The following is a 14,402-nucleotide window of genomic DNA, read 5'->3' on the forward strand; positions in this document are numbered from 1 at the left end:
CTAATGTACTTGGTAATTTTTTTTTCTTTCTTAAAATTCCACCTGGGCAGCTGATCAAAGAAGGTCAAGGAGACGGATGCAGATGTGAGGTCAAAAATTAGGATGTCAAGCTGCACATGGCCTAAGGTTCTTCTTTTTGGTGATTCATTGACCCAGGTAAACACCAAACGGGGTATTAGTAGTATATATTCGAGTATGTCGGCACGCTGACTTTACTTAACGTTGCAATTTTGATATATGACGTCACAGACAAGCAGGTGCCCGTATTTCACTATAAATTTAATTATTTGTGACGTTTTTTGTTGTTGGCATGTTGTATAAATTACAAAACGTTACAAATAAAGGACTGATAGTCGTTATACGAACATTGACAACAAAACGATAACCCTGGGACTATATAATAACTTAGTATGATCACCCCGTATAACCCCGATACAAATGAAACCGGACGTTGACGCGTTCGAAGCGATAATCAGGACAATATTTAGGATGACAACAATTTGGAATGCCTCTCTAGAACTTATTTGAGTATATATAAATATGTCAATGTGCATGCTAGTTTATTTATTCAATTATACAATTGTTGTTAGTTTTAGATATTGCATAGAACGTTTGATAAAACTGCCAGATGCAAAACGCACAGACATGGTGCAATTTCATACGTTTTATGAGATAAACAATGCTGAATATCTTTTCGTGCATACACCTTTGCGTATTAATACCTTAAGCAATAACAAATAACTATACTTTGAATTACTACGTGCCTTCAAATGTTCCCTAGAACTAAGAATAAACGCAATATCATAGTAAATAAGTTTTCTCTTACTGTATTGTTCGTTCGACTAAATGTGTCGCGTTCGTTGTGCGTTTTATAAAAATCACTGTACAGTTCGTTGACAAAAATCGTCACAAATCACTTTCTTGTCAAGGTATTCGAGATGATGTCGGCGACCCTTTTTTCTGTATTTTATTGTAAATGTTTATCCGTTAAATTAGTCAAAATAGTTGAACTTAAATCACCAGTCACCCAAAGCCAAAATTGCAGTGTTTAACCAGCGTACATCTGATAGGAATGTTTCTATTGAAAATTGGGACTTTCAACGTTATTCCAGATGAAATGAACAGTTAATAAATATATTCCAGAGGAAATAAAGTTTCAAAAAGTATAGAACAGTCATTAAAACATTAATGACTTCCTTTTCACAATTTGAGGCTCTTCAAAATGCTGATGTTGGTCCAAATTCGCATAGACGAAAGCAGACATAGGAGCTCGTTGAACTTAGTTTGCCGAATGCCTTAGATGGCATTCCAACTGCTTTATCTATGGTTGGTTTTTTTTTGTGTTTTTTTTTTTTTATAATACAACTTTCCACCAAAGTTTAAATGAAGTGGGTGAATAAAGCAATTATTATAGTCCAATGTACAACATTTAACAGTGAGGAAAACCTATACCATACAGTCGGCTATAAAAGACACCAATATAAAAAAAACTTTTTGAGAGGTCCATAAATGGCCTGTTGAAAGGCAACATTTGTGTCCTTATTCAATATACCTCATTTTATCCAGTGGCAGTCCAAACTTCCCTGACGCAATTCCGGAGGGCCTCCTTCCAGGACCTACATGTAGTATGTGTTGCTACTTTGTGCTTATCTTGAACGTTAAGCAGCCAACAATCATATATTTTACGTACGCGTGTCATTAACAAATAAAGGGGTCCAGAAATTGTTAAGTATCAACTGTGAAACGTTTCAATTTTTTATTGATAACTATATATTAATTAAGACATGATAAAAGAAACAAAGCAAATGTCTAAGGTTAGGTTGATGGTTGATGATTGATGCTTTGCTCAATTGCATAATTTACCGATGACGCCAAAGGTAACTGGGGCATATAAATATGGTCATTTTGGTCTTCTCCGAAATAAGTCAAAATCTAAATGAAATGCATATGGGTGGGTATAGACTTCAAGGTGCTTAAAGTACCAGAATTACCAATCATGTAGATTTTTGCATCACAGTAGAAAGACTGTAATGTTCGAGGAAACGAAGCATAATCTTTATACCTTAAAAATTAAACAAACAAAAAAAAACATAATCGAAGAAAGCAATTCAGTTAATATTAAGAAGTATCTCTTCATTTTTATATCTTTACATTAAAGAAACTGTATAACTATTGACGACTATAAGTTACATGTTCATTGTATACACATATTCTCTAGCCTTAATGTAACTCTATTGTAATCTATGACCCCCTTGGACCCGCCTCTGAGATTCAGGCCAAAAGCCTATAATCCATTAATTGTTTTTGATTGCCGTCTACAACTTGTCGCAAGAGACCAGACGACACAAAAATGAACAACTATAGGTCCCCGTACGGCCTTCAACAATGAACAAAGCCCATACCGCATAGTCAGCTAAAAAATCACACAGAAATGACAAATGTAAAACAGTTCATAAGAGAAAACTAACAGCCTAATTTTTGCAAAAAAATAGTGAACACAAAAATATATATAACCACTGATTACAAGCTCCTGGCTTTAGACAGGCACATACAGAATATGGCGGGATTAAACATGTTAGCGGGCACCTAACCCATCCCTAACCGTACATTGACTGTCGTATGGTAAACATTTTCTAAAATGCTATCAAATTAGATATTCGGACGTGTGTATCTATATGCTTAGTCATATTTGCATCTGTCGAGTTAATGTATTTCTACCAATTCAACTTTCGTATACATAAGGATTTTTTTTTACATGTACAAAATACCTCCAAGAGTGTTTCGACAATACAACGGATATTATGGGTTGCTGTCTGCATGTTATGGTGGTAAATTATTTATATTTTAAACATGCATATTGGTTATAATCATATCAAAGCATTATTTCATACACTCCAAATTCATTGACAAACGCAATATTGTGTCAACGAAGCGTACAGTATAAAAAGGTGTAATGACAACGAAGCGTACACAACTTAAAAATAAAGACACTTTTAAACGTGTATTTTTTTGTTTCTAGACACAACACAAACATACGGCCTTTATAAGTTTGTTAATTTTAACTATGAAATTTTCAAAAATGTATGTTATAAAAACTATGAGGTACAAAAAACATTAAGTTTTGAATATTTAAAAATACCAAGCACGTTTTATCATTGATATCGTTGTGCGTTATTTGATGTTTGTATATAAAAATTCCACATATTTGAAAACCCCTTAAGTAACTAATGAGTATTATGGCAAAGAATATATTGGAGCAAAATATCCGAAGAATAGATATTGGATTTTTTTTAAAAGTATTAATTTCTTACTGTCTGAAATCAGTGTTACACGATGTGTTCGATTCGAACGCGTCAACGTCCGGTTTCATCTGTATCGGGGTTATACAGGGTGATGATAGTTCCAGTCACTATTAAGATCTATTTATAGTGATGAAAAAGGCATATTTTTAATGGCTTCGACGTGCAGAAATGGAAGATATTTTCTATACTTCGTAAAATGTGAATATTTTTTTCGGCAATTTTTAAACCTAATTGGATAAGCTTTCGATTAAATGTAATTCCAATCCTGTATCAACCAATCAGAAGCCGTATAGGATTCTATTCTGTGTACCATATTGGTAAAATGTAAACAAATAATTGCGCTCTTGTAACCTGCGTTTATGTCTATAGTATAGTCACTTTAAGACAAATTACTGGCAGTTTTATATGATAGGATAATCAAAAGTGTGAAGTGGCACTTGTTTTTGTTAACAAAAAGCTGTATAGATAAAAAGGCGTCCCTTTATTAACTGAAGTGAAAATGAACATATAATTTTCGCTTAACCAAGGATTTGTATAGTATAGTTTACTATACAAATCCTTGGCTTAACAAATAATAAGTCTCCATGCATGATGCATGATATGGTTGCCACTAGTCCAAATAATTATGAGGTCTGGCAAGGCAATTTTAATTTTCGTAGGTAGGTGTCCCAAAAAAAAAATAGCCTTGCCAGATGTCATAATTATTTAGACTAGGTTGCCACTAGCAATTGAAAGCAAAGGAAGATCAGAAACAATTTTTTTTTTAATATGAATGGCTAGAAATTGTTTGTTCCAATAACCTATTGATTCAGGAATACATGTATATTTAAACAATTTTATTTTTTTTTAAATTATATATTATCAACAGACAACTTATAATTTTTCCATCTTAAATATAATTAGGCAGATTTCCCCTGGAAACTTTGTTAAATTTAAAAAAACCTACTGGCATGGGCGGATCCAGCAATTTAAAAAAGGGGGTTCCCAACCCAGGACAAAGGGGAGGGGGAGGACAGGGGGTACCCTTCTCCCACCCCTCTTCTCCTTTCTCCTACCCCTCTTCTCCTTATTTTTTTTTTTTTAATTTACCGGAAAAAAGAGAGATATTTTATTTTTTCATATTTTATTTTTTTTCCAACTTTTTCTCCTTTCTCCCAGCCTTCCTCTCCTTTCTCCTACCCCCTTTCTCCTTTCTCCCACCCCTTTCTCCCTTACCCCTGTCCTCCCCCTCAAAGGGGAGTTCCAACTATATGTCCCCATTCAAATGCATACCTGTCAACCTGTGACGATGAAAATGCAGGTCATGACCTGCATTGAAGAATCAAATCTCAGGTCATAACGCGTACGAACTTTTTCGAGCTGAATTTCAGTATTTATGGTACATTTTCTTATAATGTATATCAAAGATACCAAAACATCAATGCATGTTCACTTGGTTAAGTCATTTTAAATCTTATTTATTATTATTTCATTACACTTTTAAAGATTTTTATTAACTTGTGTATCACAGTCTTATGTCCTTTACTTTTTGTCATCATCTAAAATTTATTTTGTCAAATTATTTTTAAAATGAGTCTACTAGCCTTTAAACATACCATGTAGAGGTATTACATGAATATATATATATGGTGGTGTTTAACGACCTTGACTGGCTATACAGCCCTCGCACGGTCGATTCAATGAATATATATGTGGTGGTGTTTAACGACCTTGACTGGCTATACAGCCCTCGCACGGTCGGTCGACGAATGTCAAGGAAATTAGACTATGATAAAATATAGTAATACAGTTAAAGGAAGTATAAATGTAAAAAATAATTTTCAACTTTTTTTTAAAAATTGTATAAAGGTATAAAAATAATGAAAAGTTATTTTTCAATATGTATTTGAATTTTATATTATTATGATTTAATCTTTTTCACCCATAAAACGTAAATATAAGGAATAATTTTGAATGGTGACAAATAAGGGGAAGTAACTCTTAGTTGAAATATCTTTGTAAAACAACAGGGCAATTTATTTACGACCTAAAGCTAAGGTAATTGGTGTTAATCAACAGTGTGTTTGACACCAAAGCTGTCAAGTGAAGCCATGCACTTAATGGGTCACTTAATTTGACAGTTTACATAGCTAGATGAACTGCATGTTCATGGAAGAATTACGAATTTGCCGGTATTTCAAAGGAATATTACTTATGTCATGAAAATCAATCTCAAGGCTAAGAAATACGGGTGAAATCGGGTCATTTTCGGAATTTCCGGGTTATATCCGGGTGATCCCTCAGAATTGTGAAAATCTCGGGTCACACCCGCAGAATCCGGGTCAGTTGACAGGTATGCAAATACATTGATCGTCCAAAAAAGGGGAGGTTCCAACCCTCCCCCTGGATCCGCCACTGACTGGCATTCTATACCCTTTATTCTTTAAGAAACAAATACTGTAATATTTCTTCCACATGTAAGTTACAATATCAAGGAAGATAAGTCAGAAAATCTTTAAAAAAATATATGAAATTTGACAAAGGCCAGCCAATGACAGGGTTACTGATAATAGTCAGGGACTCAGCCACATGGACATGTGACAGGGTTAAATCATTCAAAAAAATCTCAATCCTTCTTATTCTTGTCAGATCAGTGGACCTACACAATGAACCATAAAAATATACATTAAATAATTATAAAAAGGAAAGAAAACTAAAAAAGGGTATAAAGATAACAAACAAAAGTACATTGAACTTTCAACAAAATAAATCTGCACCAAATTATATGTTCCATTTTATTGAAAGCTAGAGCTGAATATTTGTACCTAGCATTGCAGTCTTGTAAAAGTCTAAAATGTTCAATGCTTTCCCAAATAGAGACTTGCCATATTTTCATATGTCATCATCATTGTTCAAGGTCTTTGTTTGAATGGTTAAGTAATTTTTTTAGATAATATTTTTCCCTTGCATAACTGTTCAACATGTTAGGTCGATATATATTTATGTAGAGAAAAGAATTTTTTGGTTTGGGCTTCCACTCTTTTCATTTTTTTGAGATTATCTTCTACACTACTTGCAGTATTGATATATAGACTTTTTATAAAGATACAATCAAGGACCAGATAAAAAAAAATCATAAAACCTTAATGGGCTGTATATCCTATACACTGTTGGTTTCCCTTTATAGAGATTTCTATGAAATAAGTAACCAAAAATGTCTCACCTGAAGAAAGTTTGGCCAAAGTTGATTCTTATAGGCAGTTCTAGTACCCAGGTGAGTCTATAACTACTCCTCTGTATTATGAGAACTAATGAAAATAAATCTGTGCCTTGACCAGATTTTATTGCAGCTATTCAGCATGTTCAGTTTAACAAGTAATATTTTGTTATAAAAATCAAAAACTAGAAGTGAGTTTTCATGTGATACATGTACGTATTGTGTGTTGTATAAACAATAAATACATTGACATTTATAATATGTTTCAAAATGTCAGTGAGAAGAATAAATCAAATTTGTAATTCATTTATCATGTTTATAAACTTTCTATTCCAACATTACTTTAATCTCGTTTATTAAAAAAATGTTTTAAAATTAGAATATTAAATGAACCCACAGTATTTCTTTATTTTCAATGATTGGTCAAGATTTTTAGTTTTTTTGTGTTTAAAAATTCCCAAATGGAACTTTGTGAATGTGAACTTTAAAAATACTTGCAAGTGTCAAACCTTGATTTTTTGTTGTTTTTTCTGTGATAGTCCACTATTTTACACAATGTATATCAGGCTGCTCCAATGTTTCTTCGTCCTGCTTCAATGTTACTTTACACTGCTCCAATGATCGTTCTCACTGCTCCAATGATCGTTCGCACTGCTCCAATAATACTTTACACTACTCCAATGATTGTTCTCACTGCTCCAATAATACTTTACACTACTCCAATAATACTTCACACTACTCCAATGATCGTTCTCAATGCTCCAATAATACTGTACACTGCTCCAATGATCGATCTCACTGCTCCAATAATACTGCACACTACTCCAATGATCGTTCTCACTGCTCCAATAATACTTCACACTGCTCCAATGATCGTTCTCACTGCTCCAATAATACTTCACACTACTCCAATATTCTTTCACACGTATACATATACTGCTTCAATATTACTTCACACTGGATGTAAGATTTAAGTTCAGAATGGGGGTTGCTAAGTTATGAAAAGATGACCTTAATTAATAATTTTCTTGAATAACTAGATCAGCAAGATTTTTGTACTCAGACTCGAGAATCAACCAATCAAAATACAGGATTTTGTGTTTTCGAGCATGATTTTTGTGCTCCAAGCACTGAGCAAAGTTTTATGATTTCAACCCCTGATTCACAATCTGAAGCAGAGTACTCATGATTATGTAGACTTTTTTTTTATAAAACTTAGAAAATCCAATTGTACTACATCAGTACAATCTAAATCAAAACATGTCCTAATTTTTAGTTACATGTACCATACTATATGGCAGTATTGTATATACTCCTATTGATAAACTGTAGACAAAAAATTGGGCTCTGATGGAGAGTTGCCTCATTAGCAATCATACTACATGTATATCTTATTATTTTTATGAAGTGTCAAACAATGCCTCATTGCAAATTATATTATATTTTAATTTTTTTATTATTATGTTTCAGTATAGTTTTTCTGCAGATGGCTGCTGGGGTAGCTTACTTGCCAATTTCCTACAAAGGTTTGTGAAGTTCTAAAATGGCATGATCCTATCATAAGGCCACCCTTAACATATATTCTTTATTTTCCCACCCATGCCTTCAAGGGTTGGAAAGGTAGGGTGGGATTTTATTTAGACATAAGCTACATGTTTTAGACAAAAAAAGGAGATTAGTGCACAAATAAAAATTTAAAAAAAAAAACTAAAACGATTTGTGTCATTACATGTTTCAGGTATGTAGGCAACTTAAAACTAATGTTAATTTATATTTGCTGTATTTATGACAAATTCCATTCATTAAATTCTAGATTTGAACGAAAACATGGAAAAAGAAAGTTTGCCAGTATTGCATTAAAGGGAGATAAAAATGTTGCTTTGAACTTATATTAGTTTTGTAAAACTATAGATTGAATATCCTAAATGTGAAAAAAACCCAATTCAGTTATCTCAAAATGAATATTTAAGTAAGTTTTATTTGTGTATTTTGTAAAATAATTGTTATTTATATTTTAGGAAATGTGATGTTATTAACAGAGGATTTTCTGGATACAACACAAGATGGTGCAATAAAATGATTCCATCTATTTTAAGCGAGTTTGATGCTAAAAACATTTCCATGGTTACAGTGTTTTTGGGTGCTAATGACTCTAATCTTCCTGCCAACATACAGCAGCATGTTCCTTTAGAGGAATTTAAACAGAACATATTGGAAATAGTTGAGAAAATACAAGTAAGTTACCCTTGAGGGATTATTATGATCTTGTATTTATATTTCATACTACACTTTAATTACATTTAAACTTTAAATTAGAATTTTTGTGAACTCAGATGTTAAAAATAATTATTACAAATTACAATGTAGTTTTAGAATCATAGAATTCATGTCCTATTTGTGTTTGAGAAAGTCATCAAAGACTTATATAATATTTGCCTGGATAATATTCAAGATGTGAGGAATATTTTACCAAGGTTCGCGACCGATCATTTATTTTTATTTAACAATATAAATTCACTTTCAACATTTTTCTGCATCTAAGAGGGTTATCATATGATTTTGCTACACATGTAGTTCTTATTCACATGAGCCTTAAATGCATGGGCATTCAAAAATTGTTTTGCTGGTTGAAATTTGGTAGAGATATCATTTTTATGTAGGTAGTTTAGTATCATAGAAAATAATGTAAGCTATCATCTTTCCTGATAATATACTGACCTTTGTAATCAGTCATAATATTATTCTTGTGGTCCAAATGAATGAAGACTTCATAATTATAGGCTAAAGAGGGGAAATAAATCAACAAAACCCTGAAATCAAATATCCAACAAAATGCCATTTTTCCTCAATCCACAAAAATTGATACCCATGGGATAAATGAATCCACAGTACTTAGTGCACTTGGATAATACATTTTGTATTTCAGAAAGGAAAGGACTATACTTATTCCATGTTGAGTTCACATGGCCAAAAACTTGTGGTATAATTCTTTTGGAAGTTTTAATTATACAAACAATTGTACCACCGTAAACTAAGAGGCATACATTTTCTTGGAGTGGAATACTATGATGATCACAGGGTCTAAAGTTCAATAGACTACGCAACTGTACATAAAAGTTTTAGAAAAATTTTTGTTTTGTGTTTGTTAGACCTTAGGCAACCCTAGAAGACTTCTGTAGTTATTATGTCCATGACAGAATGGAAATCTTAAATCCTTTTTAAGGAGACATAGCTTAAGGTAGCACTAATTGTAAATGGCTTGCATCTTTAATTCTTTTTGGAACCAATTAATTGATACATATAATAAATATTCAAAGCACACAATTATTCTCTTACTTGGTTGACAACAACTAGTCTATGTTTTTTGTAGGTGCATGCAGTATTTGGTATTCTTATTTTAAGTCTATATTATACTATTTTCAGTCCCATGGTGTGCCTAGAGAAAAAGTAGTTATTATAGGACCACCAGCCAGTAACATTTCAGCTTGGGAAAAAGACTGTCAAATCAATGGTAAGAATCCCTGGTAAATATGTCATTGGTTTCATTTACCGCAATTTTGTGTTGATACATAGACAATATTATTAGTTACACAGTGTGCAATTTTCCTAATACGAGAATTTATTGGGTAAATAAAATAAATATAGGGTGAGGCACAGCCAAACCAGATATGAATTTTATCGACCCAATAGATTCTGTGTTAGGATAATTGCACACTGTGTAATGAATTTTTGGCCTGATTTTGTTATATTGCAAATTTATATTTTCAAATTCAATTATTAGGACAAAATCAACGAAATATATTTTGATATTTAAGCTTAAATGATGAAAAATGAAAAATTTTAGGACTATAAAGCAGCTAAAAAAAGTAATTTTAAAAGTTCAATGATATGAGAGATTATTCTTATTGATGTTATAAAAAATGGTATTGAAATTTTTTAGGACAATAGCAGCCAATTAAATTGCAAGAAACTACTCTAAAACAGGATAAAAAATCTGAAGTGTTGATTTGAAAAAAAATTCATGTTTGCTTTTCTGTAACCATTGCTTTTCTTGGTAAAATTATAGGTAGAGTGTGCACCAAGAGTAACACAGAAACAGCCAAATATGCAAAGGCTTGTGTGGAAGCTGCCAGGGAATCTGGATGTTGTTCAGTAGACATGTACACAGAAATGGTGAAAGAAAAAGTAAATAATCCTTTACATGCTTTATATGTTGTAATGCATTTGGTTTAAGTACACCATGATTTATTTTCTATTTCAATGACTATAAATTATGGCCTCTCTGTGCATCCATTCATTCATCCCTTTAAGCATGTATTTTGATAACTCACATGAAAAAAAAGAAGAGGTTGTTTGATTGCCTATACGACAACTTTTCACCAGAGATCACACTCATGATGTAGAAGATATTAATGTTTACTTGGAATTTAAATTACTGTAAATCTCACAGAATGTTAGTTCCATGGAAACAATGTCTCTTTTGATTTTATTATATTCCGCTTTAGTTTTTTCCCAAAATATAATTGGACTTTCATCATTAAAATGTCTACAATTGACAACACACAATAGAATTTTTATATTTGTTGTATTTTTGTGTAGAAATAATATCAATAGACCATCTATGTTTTAAAGATTGCCAGTAAAAGTGAAATGACATTAATAGTTCATAAGAAAATACATACAAGTTTAAAGCCGGTATTTTTGAAGATTTTTCCATCACTCATGTACAATATAAAAGGAAGAATTACTATTTTTAGGACTGGGAAAACATGCTAAATGATGGCCTTCATCTTTCATCAAGAGGTTGTGAATATTTGTTTGACCTATTGAAACCAGTAGTTACCAAGGTAACAGCAGAATTGCCTATATTGTATCCAGATTGGAAACAGGTGGATACTAATAATCCAGAATTACCCTTCAATGGAAAATAAAACTATCACTGAAATAATATATGATTTAATCGTTATATATAAAAAGCTATTCGAACAGATATTTTTTTATAAAGCATATATGTATATGAACAAAAGTGTCTTTTTTTTATAAAGCATATATATATGTATATGTACAAAAGTGTCTTTTTTTTATAAAGCATATATGTATATGAACAAAAGTGTCTTTTTTATGATATCTTGCATTCCCACACTAGATGGGTTGTACTCTGCTCTGAAGTCACTTAGTCTGAGACTGCTCTGCAATCTTGACAGCCTATTTTGGGACTTGCTGGGGACCATTGTGAAAGAGATCTTCAAATATCAAGGCAATCTCTGACTTAATATTACCAGTACTCAGATTTCGAATCAAGGAACTGATGGCTAGATATTCAGTTGGGAACTTCATAATATAGAATTTAAACATGCAAGTGAGCTGCCAGACAGTCACTTCCTGTTTGAAGATATGTTGAATTTCCACTGTGCATGAATTTTTGTCAACGTCTAATTGGGAGTTGGGGTAGACATTACACATCATCATGAACTTTTCTTGTTTATAAATATTGACAGGAAAAGAATGGAAACCACTTATTTTGTAGTCATATATTTCTATTTTGAACTAGATGCAATTTAAATAGCATTGACTAATGTAAATGTAATTAAAACATTTAAAACAGCTGTTAATTTTTTGTTCTTGAAACAAATGGTTTTGATTTGATAATGGCTAGATATAGTAATTCCGGCTATTTTGCAATTAATGCTGTCTAATTCCAATTAGTATGGAATATAAAGATGTGATACCCATTCAGAAACTTGATTATAGTATTGCTGGTATGTGGTATGTTCCTTCTTGCTCTTATTCTTGTCAGTAGTATTGCTGGTATGTGGTATGTTCCTTCTTACTCTTATTGTTGTCAGTAGTATTGCTGGTATGTGGTATGTTCCTTCTTGCTCTTATTCTTGTCAGTAGTATTGCTGGTATGTGGTATGTTCCTTCTTGCTCTTATTCATGTCAGTAGTATTGCTGGTATGTGGTATGTTCCTTCTTGCTCTTATTCTTGTCAGTCAGAAGTATTGCTGGTATGTGGTATGTTGCTTTTTGCTCTTATTCTTGTCAGTAGTATTGCTGTTGTGGTATGTTCCTTCTTGCTGTTATTCTTGTCAGTAGTATTGCTGGTATGTGGTATGTTCCTTCTTGCTCTTATTCTTGTCAGTAGTATTGCTGTTGTGGTATGTTCCTTATTTCTCTTATTCTTGTCAGTAGTATTGCTGGTATGTGGTATGTTCCTTATTTCTCTTATTCTTGTCAGTAGTATTGCTGGTATGTGGTATGTTCCTTCTTGCTCTTATTCTTGTCAGTAGTATTGCTGGTATGTGGTATGTTCCTTCCTGCTCTTATTCTTGTCAGTAGTATTGTTGTTGTGGTGTGTTCCTTCTTGCTCTTATTCTTGTCAGTAGTATTGCTGGTATGTGGTGTGTTCCTTCTTGCTCTTATTCTTGTCAGTAGTATTGCTGGTATGTGGTATGTTCCTTCTTGCTCTTATTCCTGTCAGTAGTATTGCTGTTGTGGTGTGTTCATTCTTGCTCTCATTCTTGTCAGTAGTATTGCTGGTATATATGGTGTGTTCCTCCTTGCTCTTATTCTTGTCAGTAGTATTGCTGGTATGTGGTATGTTCCTTCTTGCTCTTATTCTTGTCAGTAGTATTGCTGGTTAGTGGTATGTTCCTTCTTGCTCTTATTCTTGTCAGTAGTATTGCTGGTTAGTGGTATGTTCCTTCTTGCTCTTATTCTTGTCAGTAGTATTGCTGGTATGTGGTATGTTCCTTCTTGCTCTTATTCTTGTCAGTAGTATTGCTGGTTAGTGGTATGTTCCTTCTTGCTCTTATTCTTGTCAGTAGTATTGCTGGTTAGTGGTATGTTCCTTCTTGCTCTTATTCTTGTCAGTAGTATTGCTGGTATGTGGTATGTTCCTTCTTGCTCTTATTCTTGTCAGTAGTATTGCTGGTTAGTGGTATGTTCCTTCTTGCTCTTATTCTTGTCAGTAGTATTGCTGGTATGTGGTATGTTCCTTCTTGCTCTTATTCTTTTGACTGTTTTATTTATTGTGTTTGTTTAGTTAACACTTCAATGTAAATATAACGGAATTTGATGAGACTGTCATCAAAGTGAGAGGGTTAACTCTATAAAACCAGGTTTAATCCACATTTTTTTACATTTGAAAATGCCTGTACCAAGTCAGGAATATGACAGTTCTTGTCCATTCGTTTTTGATGCGTTTTGTTATTTGATTTTGCCATGTGATTATGGACTTTCCCATTTGATTTTCCTCTAAGTTCAGTATTTTTGTGACTTTACTTTTCATTCTTGTCAGTAGTATTGCTGATATGTGCTGTGTTCTTTCTTGCTCTTATTCTTTTCTGTAGTATTGCTGGATAGTGGTATGTTCTTCTTCTTCTTGTCAGTAACAGTTTATTTAAAAGACATTTGAAGCAAACATTTACTGCAACACAAGAGGTAAGACTTTATTTTTTCATAGTTAGAAATTAGTTGCATTACATGCCTATTTGGTGTTATAGTATGTCATTGATTATTTTTGGTTAAATGAAATATGTAGTAAGACATTGATTCTAATACATTTTACCTAAGATTATATCATAGTCAGAATTAAGGGCATTTCTGCATATGCACTATTACATGTGGTATACCCCCAATCTACAGAAACCAAAGTCATAAGTCGATTTGAATGTAAGTCCATCTGCTACTCTGCTTGAAAATATACTAAGAAATACGAGTGCAAATGGATTGAAAACAATATCAACCACATATAAGGTGTGTCTTTATATTGAATGGTGTGATGTTACACTATTGTTTGAGAAAAGGGTGAAGGTTGGTACCTATTAAAACGTTTAAACCTGCTGCATTTGTTTGGACCTGTTCTATGTCAGGAATCTGGTGTTTAGTAGTTGTCGTTTGTT

At 32.6% G+C, this 14,402-nt stretch overlaps 1 protein-coding gene across 4 annotated transcripts; it reads left to right on the forward strand.

The window, feature by feature from the left end:
- Window positions 1–44: 44 nt before the first annotated feature.
- Window positions 45–12,103, forward strand: LOC139512653 (isoamyl acetate-hydrolyzing esterase 1 homolog). Of its 4 annotated transcripts, none has more exons than XM_071300427.1 (7): window positions 54–156; window positions 6,469–6,555; window positions 7,969–8,024; window positions 8,517–8,733; window positions 9,922–10,009; window positions 10,565–10,683; window positions 11,256–12,103. In XM_071300427.1, exons 2-7 carry the CDS (start codon window positions 6,496–6,498, stop codon window positions 11,427–11,429), a joined length of 714 nt encoding a protein of 237 aa, XP_071156528.1. In that variant the 5' UTR covers window positions 54–156; window positions 6,469–6,495; the 3' UTR covers window positions 11,430–12,103. The 4 variants fall into 4 exon arrangements, with proteins under 4 accessions (XP_071156530.1, XP_071156528.1, XP_071156531.1 ...); XM_071300428.1 differs by lacking the exon at window positions 54–156 and adding an exon at window positions 3,655–3,725; XM_071300429.1 differs by lacking the exon at window positions 6,469–6,555 and having other exon boundaries at window positions 45–156.
- The last annotated feature ends 2,299 nt before the right edge of the window (window positions 12,104–14,402 follow it).

The sequence above is a fragment of the Mytilus edulis genome, chromosome 2, assembly GCF_963676685.1.
Source record: "Mytilus edulis chromosome 2, xbMytEdul2.2, whole genome shotgun sequence".
NCBI classification, from domain to species: domain Eukaryota; kingdom Metazoa; phylum Mollusca; class Bivalvia; order Mytilida; family Mytilidae; genus Mytilus; species Mytilus edulis.

What these genes read in the sequence shown, in the direction of transcription:
- LOC139512653 (XM_071300427.1), top strand. Translation starts at nt 6,496, where the DNA reads ATGTCTCACCTGAAGAAAGTTTGGCCAAAGTTGATTCTTATAGGCAGT. An exon ending in AAATAGTTGAGAAAATACAA is followed by an intron (nt 8,734 to 9,921) that starts GTAAGTTACCCT and finishes TACTATTTTCAG; the next exon opens with TCCCATGGTGTGCCTAGAGA. An exon ending in AAAAGACTGTCAAATCAATG is followed by an intron (nt 10,010 to 10,564) that starts GTAAGAATCCCT and finishes GTAAAATTATAG; the next exon opens with GTAGAGTGTGCACCAAGAGT.